Source organism: Mizuhopecten yessoensis, unplaced genomic scaffold (genome assembly GCF_002113885.1).
Source record: "Mizuhopecten yessoensis strain PY_sf001 unplaced genomic scaffold, ASM211388v2 scaffold4321, whole genome shotgun sequence".
Lineage (NCBI taxonomy): Eukaryota > Metazoa > Mollusca > Bivalvia > Pectinida > Pectinidae > Mizuhopecten > Mizuhopecten yessoensis.
Genome location: NW_018405487.1, coordinates 142,233 through 158,697, shown reverse-complemented (window position 1 = coordinate 158,697; position 16,465 = coordinate 142,233). Strand labels below are relative to the sequence as shown.

General features: G+C 35.5%; 1 protein-coding gene across 2 annotated transcripts; it reads left to right on the top strand.

Annotated features, from left to right (window-relative positions):
- The first annotated feature begins 10 nt into the window (after positions 1–10).
- Positions 11–9,339, top strand: LOC110448802 (probable S-adenosylmethionine-dependent methyltransferase At5g38780). 2 transcript variants are annotated; one of them, XM_021495248.1, is made up of 6 exons: positions 11–228; positions 3,156–3,283; positions 4,094–4,158; positions 5,923–6,094; positions 7,613–7,851; positions 9,251–9,339. In XM_021495248.1, the coding sequence occupies exons 1-5, from the start codon at positions 152–154 to the stop codon at positions 7,834–7,836; spliced, it is 666 nt and encodes a 221-aa protein (XP_021350923.1). In that variant the 5' UTR covers positions 11–151; the 3' UTR covers positions 7,837–7,851; positions 9,251–9,339. The 2 variants fall into 2 exon arrangements, with proteins under 2 accessions (XP_021350923.1, XP_021350921.1); XM_021495246.1 differs by having other exon boundaries at positions 4,031–4,158.
- Positions 9,340–16,465: the final 7,126 nt, after the last annotated feature.

The window sequence follows — 16,465 nt, the reverse complement described above, 5'->3', positions numbered from 1 at the left end:
AGATAGATCAGCGATAATTCACTGACGATTATCCAAGAGGCACTGCTATGATTTTAAAAATCTTGGTATAATACCTTGCAATTCAGGTGACGGACAGGATTCCGGACTAACGGTCAGAGGTAATGTCTACCCGGTGATCATACCCAGGACTATGTATGAACAGTGTCTCCCTAACAATTCCCTGGACCTCGCGATTTCCTCTGTAGCTACACATTATTTGTCTAAACAGTACGTATTTTTCAATTTCATCAGCCTAATTTTATTTAGTTTAATGACGATTTTTTCATTTTACTAGAAGTTACTTTCGTAATGGTAAGCTGGCATGAACTAATGGCTGCATATGGGTTTTTTTCTGTTCTTTCGTTAAAATTTTGACTCGGAAATATTTATTTTATGGCATGATTACTAGATTTATAGCACAGATTTATTTCGAAAATTAGGAGTTTTTACAGGCTGCTAATAACTTTAAACTTCAATACATTTTGTATGTGTGAATATTAGAAATGGTTTGGCGTTTTTTTATTTCATTTGTCTATCATCCACTAGCAGCCAAGGTCATTTAAGGCGGTGCTTCCATGTGTTCAGTGTGAATGTGTGTGTGTGGGGGGGGGGGGGGGGGGGGGAGTCTGGTGTGTATGTGTTCGTGCTGGAGGCGGTATGTTAGTGCTGCCTAGCCGAAGCCAGTTTGCCGGTTTAAATAAGCCGCTCAGTAGAATACGTTGTTGGATACAATAGGCATATACTCTCCCGGAATCTGCAAGTTAAAAAATCAAGCAATACCAGACGGTATTAAGTTCTAACAATACCGCTTAAAATACAGTAAATTAGTCATAAGGCTCTTGTCCCTGTATATATGATTGCCATTGTTAAAAAGAACACCGAATATTCGTAGACTTATACTTTTCCCGAATCTACCGGGACACTATATATATTTTTTTCCCGAATCTACAGAGACATGTATCTCCGTTCCGCTATAATCTGCACGAAAATGTAATAAAATCAAGCCATACCATACATAATTAAGTTTTAAGAATATCGTTTGAAATACGGTCAGTTAGTCATAAAACTGATATTATTTTACGCACTTAGATAACTCTTATTGTGTATCTATGATTGTGGTCGTAATCGACTGTCATGGTTAAAGTTGGACAGCAAATTCATAGTAAAATTGACTTGCTAGTTGGAAAAGCATTCTACAATTTATTGCATTTATGGCATGGTATATAATTGGTCAATGCTTATATTGTTTATATGACGCCTTCGCAACATTTAAAGCATTGGAAGGTTATAACATGATCAGATGAACATTAACACTTAAACCATATCGGTACACTGTCTCCTGCACTCATATACACATGCACGAACACACACCACATATTGAGGCACGTCTATAAATGAACTTAGCTGTTGAAAGGACGATGCAACCTGATAACTAACTAACCCATAAGCCGACCAATATTTGTTTGTACTGAAAGCCATACTGTATAAATTTACACGCGATCGTCATACGTGGGAAGATTTTTCGAGGATGTGTTTACGTCGTCTCTCATGATGGTCACGTGATTTACTAGAAACGTAAGAATTACTTCAAACAATCTATTAGTGCGACTGGACGTCGGAACAGGTGATCTAGCTGTTTTTACAGTTGCATGTTAAAAATAAATCGTGAAAAAGATGTATACCAAAATGAATATTTTTGATTTTATTTTTGTGTATAGCAAGATTCAATAGCAACATAAAACAGCCAGATGTAACGTGTAACTAACCTCGCTATTCGTGTAAAAAACTCGTTATACGTGTAACAAACCTCGCTATACGTGTAACAAACCACGCTATACGTGTAACAAACCTCGTTATACGTGTAACAAACCTTGTTGTACATGTAACAAACCTCGTTATACGTGTAACAAACCTCGTTATACGTGTAACAAACCTCGCTGTACGTGTAACAAACCTCGTTATACATGTAACAAACCTCGCTATACGTGTAACAAACCTCGTTATACGTGTAACAAACCTCGTTATACGTGTAACAAACCTCGCTATACGTGTAACAAACCTCGCTCGCTATACGTGTAACAAACCTCGCTATACGTGTAACAAACCCCCTTATCAATTTAAACGTTAACATGATTTTGACATTTCCAAGCAAAACAGCAAGCAAGATAACATTTAAAAAAACATCAAAAATCACAACTTTTTCACGTTTTGCGCCAATCTCGATTACGTGTCAAGCTGTGTTCGTAGAGCAACAATTCCTCATATATATATGACGTTATGCAATTATTTTATCACATTCAAAGTTCAGAATACTTTTATGTACACACACGGTCAGCAATACATATTCTGCTATGTCCTCTAATAGATGTCGAATATAAACATTAGTTTTAATCTTTGATGTATAATATGTTACTGTATACGTGTAACAAACCTCGCTATACGTGTAACAAACCTCGCTATACGTGTAACAAACCTCGTTATACATGTAACAAACCTCGCTATTCGTGTAAAACAAACTTGTTATACGTGTAACAAACATCGCTATACGTTTAACAAACCTCGTTATACGTGTAACAAACCTCATTTTACATGTAACAAACCTCGTTATACGTGTAACAAACCTCGTTATACGTGTAACAGACCTCGTTATGTATGTAGCAAATCTCGTTATACGTGTAACAAACCTCGTTATATATGTAACAAACCTCGCTCGCTATACGTGTAACAAACCTCGCTATACGTGTAACAAACCCCCTTATCAATTTAAACGTTAACATGATTTTGACATTTCCAAGCAAAACAGCAAGCAATATAACATTTGAAAAAACATCAAAAACCACAACGTTTTCACGTTTTGCGCCAATCTCGATTACGTGTCAAGCTGTGTTCGTAGAGCAACAATTCCTCATATATATATGACGTTATGCAATTATTTTATCACATTCAAAGTTCAGAATATTTTTATGTACACACACGGTCAGCAATACATATTCTGTTATGTCCTCTAATAGATGTCGAATATAAACATTAGTTTTAATCTTTGATGTATAACTATGTTTCATCGTTTGTATCATGCAAAATCTGTAGAATATAATATTTAGAACTTTCCAAAAAGTAATATGTTTTTAAATCCGTATGTTATCAATCAATTTCAGGGTTTGTCAAATCAAAAATGGAATATCCATTGATAAGTCAGATGCCATTGAACTCCGATTGATGAAAGAACAGGCAAAAGATGATTGGAGGTCTTTTGTGATTTCAAGGGGACGGGAACTAAAACCTGGTAATTGAATCATGTTGTGGTAACTAATTGGCTTTCATATAACTGATTTTAAAGCCAAATTGTAGAGGGCTTCATCAAACGGAGACAGCCATTTTGTTGCGGCATTCACAATGGATGACGTCACGTCATTGTCCATAGTATGACGTCACAATCGATTTCTGACTGGCACGGCTAATGAACACCTCTCCAGGGTATATTACACTAGTGACATATGCAAAAGTCTTACACTGGCGAATTCACTGGATAACAGGCCGATTATGTGATACAAGGGAATATCTAATTTTAGGTCATTAATAACTAAATATTTAGAATGTAAATCTCAAGATTGAACGGTATATTGTTAATGTTCATGCCAGTATGAACGCAGATCGGTTACAGACATATTTACCAGGAAGCCCTTGTAGCTTCACTCTTTATAGTTGTTTCCTTCTCGATTATAGTTGATTCTGCCGGTGGCTGATGTAGGCTGTTGATTTTTGTCTAGCACGAAGTATATTATCATCCATTTTTCTATTTGTTATTCTAATAACTATCTTCTAACCAATGCTATGATTATTTTGTTCATATAACATTATAATTTGGGCTAATTATTATTGATCTAAATATAATTTTAAACGCGAAATGACAGATTGCAGTTTTATGTGTGGGTTCATCATACGAATTGAAGCATACGCTTTGAATCATACTTTCATAATACCTAAATTGACATCTTTGCCAGTTACATACTTTTCATGATCTGCCTTTCAGGTGGATTTCTCATCACGATGAACATATCTTCAGACGGTAATGGCGATAAATCGATGACTGTAGAAAAGGGACTCCTCAGCCTGGGGAGATTCGTGTCCGATATGGCAACGGAATGTGTTATTACGCAAGTAAGTAGCGAATATATTTATTGTATCTTCTATGATGTGTTACAGCAAATATATTTGTAGATATGAACAAAGTAGTCACAAGTAGTTGTAAATGTCGTTACTTATAATGATGCCACTTTGTCGTATCTGTTGTTGTTTTGACGCTATCAATAATTGCCATCTTTCATTTATTTGCTAACGATTTGTAAAAAAAATAGCTGAAACGATTTTGCATTTAAAATAGGGCCTTTTATGTAAGTTATTTTGATACTTTTTGTGTAAAAAGACACTGATCGTATGTAGGTATCTGTTTGTTTTGTTTAATGTGTGTGCCGATGAATAACAATGTACAGTAGTTTCGCCTTTATGACCACCCCAGGTAAAAGATTCTTGCATGGCAGAAACAGTTGTTTAAGTGGTATAGCACGCGTCATACTACCACCCGAGGTGGCAGATATTCCAGTGGCAGAAACAGTTCTTCAAGTGGTATAGCACGTGCCATTATTCCACCAGATGTAACAGATACTCCAATGACAGATACAGTTTAGTAATATGACACGTGTCATAATACCACCTCAGGTCACAGATATTCCAATGACAGAAACAGTTTAGTGGTATGACACGTGCCATATTACCACCACATGTAACAGATATTCCAATGACAGAAACAGTTTAGTGGTATGGCACGTGCCATATTACCACCTCAGGTCACAGATACTCTAATGACAGAAACAGTTTAGTGGTATGGCACGTGCCATACTAACACCTCAGGTCACATATACTCCAATGACAGAAACAGTTTAGTGGTATGGCACGTGCCATATTACCACCTCAGGTCACAGATACTCTAATGACAGAAACAGTTTAGTGGTATGGCACGTGCCATATTACCACCTCAGGTCACAGATACTCTAATGACAGAAACAGTTTAGTGGTATGGCACGTGCCATACTACCACCTCAGGTCACATATACTCCAATGACAGAAACAGTTTAGTGGTATGGCACGTGCCATATTACCACCTCAGGTCACAGATACTCTAATGACAGAAACAGTTTAGTGGTATGGCACGTGCCATATTACCACCTCAGGTCACAGATACTCTAATGACAGAAACAGTTTAGTGGTATGGCACGTGCCATATTACCACCTCAGGTCACAGATACTCTAATGACAGAAACAGTTTAGTGGTATGGCACGTGCCAAACTAACACCTCAGGTCACATATACTCCAATGACACAAACAGTTTAGTGGTATGGCACGTGCCATATTACCACCTCAGGTCACAGGTACTCTAATGACAGAAACAGTTTAGTGGTATGGCACGTGCCATAGTAACACCTCAGGTCACATAAACTCCAATGACAGAAACAGTTTAGTGGTATGACACGTGCCATATTACCACCTCAGATCACAGATACTCCAATGACAAAAACAGTTTAGTGGTATGGCATATTTATATACTCGCAGGTCTTGCCACAACTTGTACTTTATTTAGTCTATATGCACCTTTTCATGCTGATATATTCCTATATATGTTTCAAAATGTTTTGACATTGATTTCTGTTCTTTTAATTTTTCTACACCTGGTGAGTCTTAAATGGCCGCAATGTGTTGCAGTGTCGTTTACACTCTTCTGCAGACTAAACATGAAATGCTAGTTTAAGAATGTGTTTAACATTTAAACTTAGGAGCGTTGCTTTTGTTAAAACAAAATATATTAATTTCCTTTCCCTTTCTAAATAAATATTTATAGTATTTTTAAACGACTTATATACTTAAAGGAAGAGTACGTTGCAACTAACTTCAATAGCGACTATCTGAGAACGCCCGCTGAATTCAAGGAACCGTTCACCAGTGCACTACCGGAAGTAAGGGAACTTGGAATGGAACTTGTGTCTGTGAAATTAATTAAACACTATCTGCATCACCCAACGTTTGATATTGTCAACAAAGGTGAGCTACACTCAGGTAGCATAAGGATGGGCAACACGTGCCTTGAATACTAGGATATTAACATACACAAATGGCGGTAGGTAGGGTTGAGGAAAATATTCAAAAGCGAATATGAGTAGAAACATTGTTCAGAAATATGCCAATTGGATATATTTGTAATATCGAGAGTATCATATTTCCCTGTTTAGGAGCGAGTAACTGCTGCGAATATCTGAGGAATCTTCAGGGTATATGATGGTTATAAGATTTTATGACTATTGTTAAGGAACGTCGCTCTCTGACGAAACGATTACTAAACGCATACATTTGTAATTTCTGAAATCCTGACACAGCTTTGTTCTGTTGTCGATATCCTAACATGTTACACATGTTCGCCAACCTGAATTCAAATTATAGTATTTCAATGCTCTTAAACTTAAAAAAGCATGATACTTTTGCGAAACTGTACTGCCGAATATCCCATGCACATTGTTAACATTGTATAAACTCATGCGAATACATACATTTTATTATTTGACATGCGTTAAGTATAGAAGACAGTACTGAGAAAGTCGGTAGCATATACATATACAGTATTATTGCTGTAAATGAGTACATGATTGGGCTATGCTGTTGAATGCTAGCTGTGAGCGCAGAAATGGTAGCACTGGCTACATGCTCCCCATGGAGTTGATAAAGATATTGGCTGGTTGCAAATGCCCTATAACCAGGGATAATATGTCGGAACCGTTTTGAGACGACCAAAGAACTAGGTTGTGATAAAGCGGTATATAGACCCTCGCATTAACATTATTATTATCACTACAATGACGTGATGTTAAGGTCTTTGATTAAGAGGAAGTTATTCGAAGAAAAGAAGGGCCGTTTTGTGTAGATGCGAGCATGCTTTTTTAACTCTCCTGTCAGATTATTAGCCAGTAATATTTAAAAATATAGAGAGGACTGCAGTATGTAGGTATGTGGTGAAGAAATCTTCAATTAGTACACTGTTTTAATTGGTTTACTGATACAGGATCGTTTGTAACGTATTATAACATGTTCTTGTTTAAGAGGAAGACAAACATGGCATTATTGCTAGTACATAACAGGACATCGAGAAATGAACATTGCTTAAACGCATATACAATGTTGCAGTACATCTATGGAGGATCAAAATATCAATAGTGTGTATACTACATTGTATCTAGGAATCAAAGCATTGGCTACACTATAAATAACATCAGGTCAATAGCAATTTGCCCTGCAAGTTCATGATGCAATTCCGTGTGATTTACATTTCACATTACATTTATTTATCTAACTAATAGTAAGTACCAAATCGATATATGTATCATATGTAGCACAATGAGAAATATAAGCTTAATGCTTATTCAATAATTTCAAAACTGCCTTTAACATCATTTTTGTGTAAATTGCACCACTTCCATCGAAATATAATCGTTAGCAAAGTATTATCAGTAGTTGTTACTTCTGAAACAAAAACAATTTAAAGATATCAATGATTTTCTTATTTTACAGACAAGACAGAAAAACTGGAATATTCCCGCAGAATAGTCGCATCGGTCTACCCGTGGATGCAACACGTACTTTACGAGGGGTTGTCTGTTTCCCGAACGGAGGATGAGAAACAAGCCATCATCGATCAGTACTTTGACAGATTACGGACGTACGCGTTTGATCATTCAGACCATAAACCGTACCTGGTCTTCACAGAGGTTGTCATAAAGAAAAATCATATATAATTTGGTAAACACTGTGTAAGTATTTAACAACGGCACTCAGAAAAGTTAAATGATTCTCTTTAACTTAACTGTATAATTATACAACAAGGTGATCCTGTATTCGCTAATCTTACTTTTCAAAATCTTGATATAAAAAAATATGAACTGGTTCCCTTTTCCTAAATTCCAAATCCTCATGATGCAGCAATGTGCGGTAGAAAGAGCTAAACACTGAACAAAGGGACATTTTATATATAATTGACCACAATAATCCACTTTAGTACACGTCATCCCGCCTTCACAAAGCATGTTTTGTGAATGGTTGTAATAATCGAAAGGGTGTATTACTCCCGACCTACAGCGAGAGAAAGCGCGATGTTTCGTCTCGAAACTGGCCATAAAAAGAGAGATATTGCAGGGCAAATAAGTAAGGAATGTCTTCTTTCCGGAAGCTCGCAGGGTGATAGAGAGTGTTGATAGTACTGCACCCTTCGTGACTGGAGTCCAGTTGTCAGTTGACAGTGCCTTTATAAGAAAAAGTAAATCTTCAGTATTTTGAGTATCCAATGATTCTCATCTATATTTGCATCAGCTTGATATTTTAATTAGATCAAATATATATATATTACCTTATTACTGAGTACGGATATGTCAGTATCAAACTTCGGAATTTGATTTCTCTTATAATTTGTAAATACTGGGCAATCTAATAAAACTCTTCTAACCTCATGTTTTTTTTTACCTGATCCTTGCCTCATCAATTACAATATAAAGATATTCAGGGTTATTTATTCAATTTGGCAAAAAATGCTTTATATGAATGCCTACAATTTCGTAATGCATATACATGTATACCAAAGATCTTACGATTTCGAAATCGTTCTCAAAGCCAGAATCATCAGCATTTGATTTTTACGTCGTATACGCTTAATAAGTTACTAGAACATCGATCTTGAAGAAAGAGTCAGTGTTATCTATTTTTAATAATATCAATAATCGGAACATTACATTTAAAGCTGATATTAACGCCATCAGTAGTATCCTCGGCACTTTGAAGGATATATAGTGTCAATGTCATACACGTCCTATAGGTTAATATATCATAAAATAGATCAAAGGGCAACACACAATGACAGGTCAATCAAACACAGGAACCGACGTGGAAATAGATATATCAATACAAGGGAAACGACTAATAATGATTAATATATTTTGCTTACCATGCCAAAAATGTCTCATTGTGTAGTTTTCGATTGTTATTATATGGTATTCAGTTAAAAACGTATTTTGTCACACATTCTTACGATATAATTATATTTAAACATAGCGGGGAATGTATAGGTATATCAATACATCCTTTATTCATGTTGTCCAACCTTCGGACTTGCCATTTTCTTTAAAGAAAATAATCTACATGTTAATTTATATTTTTCAGAGATTTTCGATTCAACAGTTCAAGTAGTGAGCAAAAGGCAGTAAGGACGAAACAATCCCAAATACAGTTTGTCGATACCGAAAAAACATTCAACGGTAGCCTTTTACTGAAATATATGGCGGTTTCGTCCATTTAGGATTTATCATTAGTTTTTATGATCAAAAGAATAAAAAGCCATAATAGCAGCTTAAAAGCAAAAGTACGGTAGCTTTAAAGTGCCAGATAATAAACAACTTGTTATTTTAGTCGCAACATTGCCACATATTTACCTAACACTTTCCGACGTGGAATATATATTGCATGCGGCTACAAACACTTCATTTCTTACCAGATGAAATATGTCAATACCTTTGTACCAGCGGGCTGCTGTAGAAAAGTGTTTTTGACTACATCAGGTCATTTTCTTAAACTATTATTTCAGGTAATACGTACCGGGAAATATTATGTAACAATCCGGTCAATCTCGGGGAATTTTAGTTTACAAGTGAACCACTCTGAAATATAAAAAGATGATAAGCAGCAGTACGAAATTAAGTCGATGCTCAAAAGTAAACAAATCAGTTTAACCGTACCACAAGGCGATTTTATCAATCTAGGACTCGTCCGTGATACCAAAAGTCAACAGATTCAAAATCCATGTTGGAAGTGCGTAGAAACATATGTATAAAATAACATCATAGGAAGGGGCCTTTATGACCTGCTATGCAATTACAAGTTTACAATTAAGCTGTGACAGTCAATGTATGCTTCAACTGATAGTTCATATTACACGTGCCAGAATGAACACTAGAATATGTTCGAGGACCCATTCTCGTAAAAAGGACATGGTTTCATCAGAATGAAAAGCATGCTATCTCTATAGTCAAAAGTCATCTGACGTTTCACTGAAATATATATTTCCAGCGTTATTAAAGTAATATTTAAATTGTTAATCTTTTATAATCTAAAACAACATATTGATGTCAAAATTATTAACCTCATTATAATGTTATCATTTATTGTTTACACATGCACGTTTGATATAATCATATTTCGAATTATCAAAAAACTTTCAAATGTTAACTTGCTTTATGTATAACGTTTATATCAGTTGAAATTACGTTATATATACCCTACAAAACGAGGACTTCCTGTAATTTATAATCATAAAGATTGATTAAAGTTTGACATCGAACAATGCACCGGTTTTGTAACTATATATTAACAATTACCACTGTTTCTGAATTGATAACCTAAGTGCTGGCAAGTCTGTTTATTTCTCAATAACTTGAGTGTAGAACGTGACTAAGTTCACCGCAAATGATTATATGTAAATATTGGCAGACTTCTTTCTGCCAACCTCGTGTCAATGTTTACAAACAAACGCTAGCATTTAGACTATCGTTCGTTCGAGACACCAAAATAAAAACATTAAATCTTATTTTTGTTGTTGTGTTTTTTTTTAATAAGATGCTTTCGTCAGCTAGTGTCAGCTGGTTTTAATATTCTCAAAAGCAAAAACATATTTCGGGGCATGGAATAAGATGGTCGTACCACAATTATTTTATACACTATCTTTGAAAAGAATCAATATCAATTTCTGTTATAATTTGTTGTGTAATCAGTTTTGATCCAGAACTTTGTCTTCAATATATGCTATAGAGTACTCATATTAGATGAATCGCATATGTTTATCACAGGAAAAAAAAACACAAACATTGCACGATACACTATTTTGAATACAATTAATTAAAATTATAGCTCCCCCTTTTTAATGATTTACCAAAAAACATATTTCGCTGCTTACAAAACAAATGACTCAACATATAATTTGTATCATTACGTCATCTTTACGAATATGTATGAACTGTATAAGCAACAAGAGGCCATCATATTATAACTGTAACACCAATTATTATGTTTCTTTTTGTGGAGTAAAATATGAAATTAACATGATCATGCATTCACAGCAAAATCGTTCACACGTGAATAAGCGTATAAAACATATTTGGCCAGCAAACAAAGCATTTATACCAAGCTTTTGCACCAAAATAAGCAAAGCGTACATCAGTCTTTCCAGTTTTTCGGCTATACAATAATTATGGAATATCGAAATTTATATATCGTGCTAGTTTTATGACTATTGAAAAAACTATTTCTGAATTTTCAAACTTATTTAGACTGTGTAATAGCTACAAGATGTGAAGGTCAATAACTGGAATTACCAATATCATTCACATACGTTACTGTCTAAATCATAACAATATGCTTCAAACCAATTAAGATACGGAAAATGTAAATTAGATATAAGATATAAGATAAGCTGAGATCATTTGAATTGTACGAGGAGAATAAGACCAGAGTAGCTGACAGTAAGCATCCGTTGCTTCATCGACAGTAGGCCAAATCAGTATTTCGGTCACATCGATAAAATGTATCTCTTGGGCGTAGTGTAACTAAAAACGGCGATGTTTATATAATATAAAATTGAATCTTTCACGATTCAAAATGACTAGTTATGATTAATGACCATGACATAAAAATGAGCTTACAGGTAATGGAATTTAGATTCCGTTTTTAAAAACATTTCTTTTAAAACATTTGATTATGAATTCAAATTTTAAACAATGACAGCGATATTTGACAGGGTCAACGACAGTTTCTGTGTCGACATTCGTTTCTTCCGAATACATTGTACTAAAGGCACATCGGGTCCTGGACATCCTGAAAATCAATGTTAATGGTGGTTCAGTCAAAATTGGTTTTCCTTGAGATAAGATTTGTTTTGGTGTTTATTTTATGCCATTTAATTTAATTTAGACTAAAATAAAAGGAGACATGTTTGAATAGAGTCCAATAGTATCTTGTTAAACTTTTCATAAAATCTTAAAAATGCTGTTTGTTGATAGTAAATCTTTCAAAGTGGGGCTGTCGTTCGACCTTTATACTAGCATAGCTATTTTGTAATAATGTATACAGAAAAGCACTAATAATTTAATAACAAAGAACAAGATCAGATGAGCCTTTATAGAGACTTAATACTTTCACATAAATAACAATTACAAATATGAATTGTCAAGTCCAAAGCCATCCTGATTTTAAATCAGTCTGTAAAATCCACATGCACGTGTAAGGGTCACGGGAGACTTACAGATAAATAAGAAAATATATATTCCAAGTGTTTAAATCGCTGCTACCGATTCCTCTTAGTGTTCTTTTTTTTATCATATTTAAAGTCAACTATTTATAAACGACATTTTCTACATTTTGATATAGTAAACTGATACGTTTTAAAGTTCACTGCTTACGCTTTAGCTAGTTTTATTCCTGGAGATCCGATAGTCTAAACTTGTTTTCTTTCTTTTGTATATATATATAGAAACACGAAAGTCAAACTAGGACTTGTTAAAATCATCCCTAAAATAGCAATTAAAAGAAAATGATGACGTACACATTCTCCGAATGATTTTCTAAATATAATAATCTATTATATATTGGTCAGTTTGCAGCCGAAAACATATCTGGAAGTATGATTTGAAGAAAAATAGACAAAAAACTACGGCAATGTCAAACAAGAGCACCAAACAGAATTTAACTTTAATACGAAATATAAATTCAACTTACCTGTTATTTGTTTACACCACTCAGCGCCAAAACACTGCAATATATCTGACAATAACCTATGTGGTTTCTACTGCCTAAAGTTTAAGGACATTATCTACACATGAAATGTTATGAGTAAAACATATACCGGACATTTGCATCTTTATTTGCATTACACGATATCTAACAGGTCATTTTTCATTATCATTCCTCATATTTATACCAATCAGATTCGGTATTTTGTTATCACTAAAAGAACTGGTTTGGTGGAGTAGTTGATACCGCTCAAGCTTGTTACGTATGTTACATGTGCAGTGTTTCATGTAATATTCAACCATTCATAAGAGGTGAAACAAAAGTAGTGTACTTTCCGTGAATAAAGTAGGTGTTTGTTGGGCGATGTATTATCATTTTGTATAGTGAAGTTATCACTAAATAATAGCCAGTTTCTGTGATGAAAGTTTTCTTGTTACACAATCAATGAGTGTTTATATGTGACGTTTCGATGACTAGTACAGTGTGTACTTTGTCCATTTCAAATGACCAGTGAAGCGTATGACCACAACGGTGTGTAAATGTGAACGAATTGTCCACAAAGCGTATGTATAATAGTTGTTATATATGTACCGAAATGACTCAATTCAACTACGCTTTGTTTAATACTTGGTCATAGATGTGCGAGAGTCTATCAGCCCATTCATCTCGATTTAGAACTGACCCACTGCGATGTATCCAGATGGCTTCCTTTATCTTCCGCTTTGACAGATTGCTTTTTCTGTCCAATATTTTGGAGTTATCCCTGTCAACCACATGCTTTTTCTGTGAGGCATGGTATATGATTGCCGATTTATTTATCTTGGACTCCTATTGCTTCCTTTCTGATCTGGTAAATCTTTCAGGTGTTCACCAAGGCGAACCCCAAGTTGCCTTCCAGTCTCTCCAATATGCGATGCGTCGCAGTGTTTTTCTGTAGGTGTTTTATCCTAAGGGTGTATTAGGATATTATGAAGCGTCTTGTGGGGCTTCATGCCTGTTGCTATGCCATGACTGCAATATACTTATTATATACGGGATGATCACTTGACCTTTGGTTTTGATATTATCCTTGTTTGGCCTTTTCCTGTTTTCCCCTTACTTTGACACTGGTTTTGTACCCGTTTGAGGGCCCCTTCCAGATTTGCCAAGATTGTCATTGCCTTAGCGATTTGATTTTGCTCTTGTATTTTGTCCTGTTGTTTTGTGACCAAAGTATCACATTTGTTGGGCAATGTGCGTACAACGCCTCACTTCTGGTACAAAGGGTGGTGAGATTTGAAGTTCAGGTATTGGTCCATATGGGTCTCTGTTCTATGGGCCAGTATCTTCACGGTTCAGTCTTCTCTCTTTAGTAATAGAGTGTATAGGAAGGGCATTGAGCCGTTGGTTTCTTCCTCTCGTGTAAATTTGATGGTGTTAGTGGCACCTATGGTGTTGATATTAGTGGTCAAATTCTTATGTGACCCCTTCTTGATTATCTCAAATATGCCGTCAAGATAATCTAGGCTTGCATTCTATGAGGGCATTGGCTATTGCTTCTTGCTCCAGATAATCCATGAACAAATTAGCAACACTATGGGAGACATCGATTTATAAACAACCCGTTCACATTTTACACCTTTGTGGGCAAATGCTTCACTAGCCACTTGTCTGATGATTACATACAATACTAGTCATCGGAACGTTACATAGAAACACTTATTTCATAGTCCAATCTTACTAACACGAAGAAAATGTTTAGAACAAACCAAGTCCAGTGTCTCCACCAGATTTCGAACGTGTTTACTAGTCTGATACAGTGTTTACTTTAACGAACGCGGTTAGGGATCAACCTCCCGTTCGGGCATGTATAGGTAAGGGATCACCTATCGGATCACATTGATTTTCTCTTCCAACATCAAATATCTTTGTTTTATAATTATTGTAAAACAAATACACTTGTATGTCACCCTGTAAAATACTAGCCGCTTCCTACCAATTCAGCTAGGGAGAATCTCTCTCTAGCTCATTCGTTGGAGCTTAAAACTAGTGAGCCAGATGTCTCGGGTCCGACTCCTGGCGGAGGCATCGAAAATGAATGCTACATTTATTTTATATATCTAGTCTGTATATAATGAGCTAAAGAGAAATGCCCCCTAGCCGCGTCGATATGACGCAACGGGTACGTTTTAAGCCGAGTAAATCTTGAAAAGATATTGTAAATAGTTTATTGTATACATTGGCTCAATGTGACGTATAACGTTAGCACGTGGTCTATGACGACATATATCTTGTTGACGTAGCGTCCATATATAGTTGTGTAAAACATGTAACGTCTTCGTACTTGCTGTCACTATGCTGCACTTTTACTTAACATCAGACTCCCGGCTCTAGTTGTGGAATATGTAAACAACTACTCGTATGGCAAAGACGGGGGTCAGACTGTAGTGGAGGACCTTTTGTTAGATTTAATTGCATTGTTATTGTTAACATTAATCTTATCAGCATTATAAATATAAAACAATTACCAGATGCCGTATCGATTATTAAAATATCAACACGCAGGGATATAGTAAACTCGCCTCTATGGAGCACTTAGGAAATCCATCACATTAGTGGGATAGGAAATGATACATAAAACGTATAACATAACGTTTCACACATTTCACATCAATATAACTAGAAACAAAATTTTATTTATAGATGAGTAGAAAGAAATGTCTTCCCTGTTACATATCCAGTACGTTGAATGTCTGCAGTCCTTTGTTTCCACGTTCTTGTTTATCTTATAAATGTAAAGTCATAGCAACAACTTTGTCATTTAATCAAATAAAAATAAGATGTAAAATTTGTAACTCATGTGAAGCACCATATACTGCAAAATCCGATAGTAATAATATAAGAAATGTTTAGTATAATGTTCACACATATCATATTTTCTTATAATTGGAAACAATTGTATATATACAACCGACAGCAGTCTATTCAAATTCGGTATAAGTAATGTACCTGACTTTGTGTTATCACTGTGTTGCCTCATACAAGTATTTAAGTATTCTTACTCCGAAATATTTCAAGAACGTACTATTATTTCTTGTAAATTATAAATCAAAAACTAATTTTAATTCATCTCTCAATTTGACTGATGATGTATAAGCTATCACCATATTCTACGAATAATAAATCTCAAGTATTAAATGTGTCGCAACGTTTCAGGACCCACTCGTCCCTCTGTCAAGCTCTGACGAAGTGAACGATTTGTGTACTTTACCTGTGCAACGATGTGACGAAGTTGTATAGTGTGTATGCCACTCGACCCAGGACAGTTTGCCTTTCGATAGGGAGCGTATACACACTGTAGCAGATAGGGAGCGTATACACACGGTAGCGATAGGGAGCGTATACACACTGTAGCAGATAGGAAGCGTATTCACACTGTAGCGATAGGGAGCGTATACACACTGTAGCGATAGGGAGCGTATACACACCGTAGCGATAGGGAGCGTATACACACCGTAGCGATAGGGAGCGTATACACACCGTAGCGATAGGGAGCGTATACACACTGTAGCGATAGGGAGCGTATACACACTGTAGCGATAGGGAGCGTATACACAC

Coding starts and splice junctions, on each gene's coding strand:
- LOC110448802 (XM_021495246.1), top strand. CDS start 152: ATGTATGAACAGTGTCTCCCTAACAATTCCCTGGACCTCGCGATTTCC. Junction 3,284..4,030: donor GGGACGGGAACTAAAACCTG/GTAATTGAATCA, acceptor TCTGCCTTTCAG/GTGGATTTCTCATCACGATG. Junction 6,095..7,612: donor GTTTGATATTGTCAACAAAG/GTGAGCTACACT, acceptor CTTATTTTACAG/ACAAGACAGAAAAACTGGAA.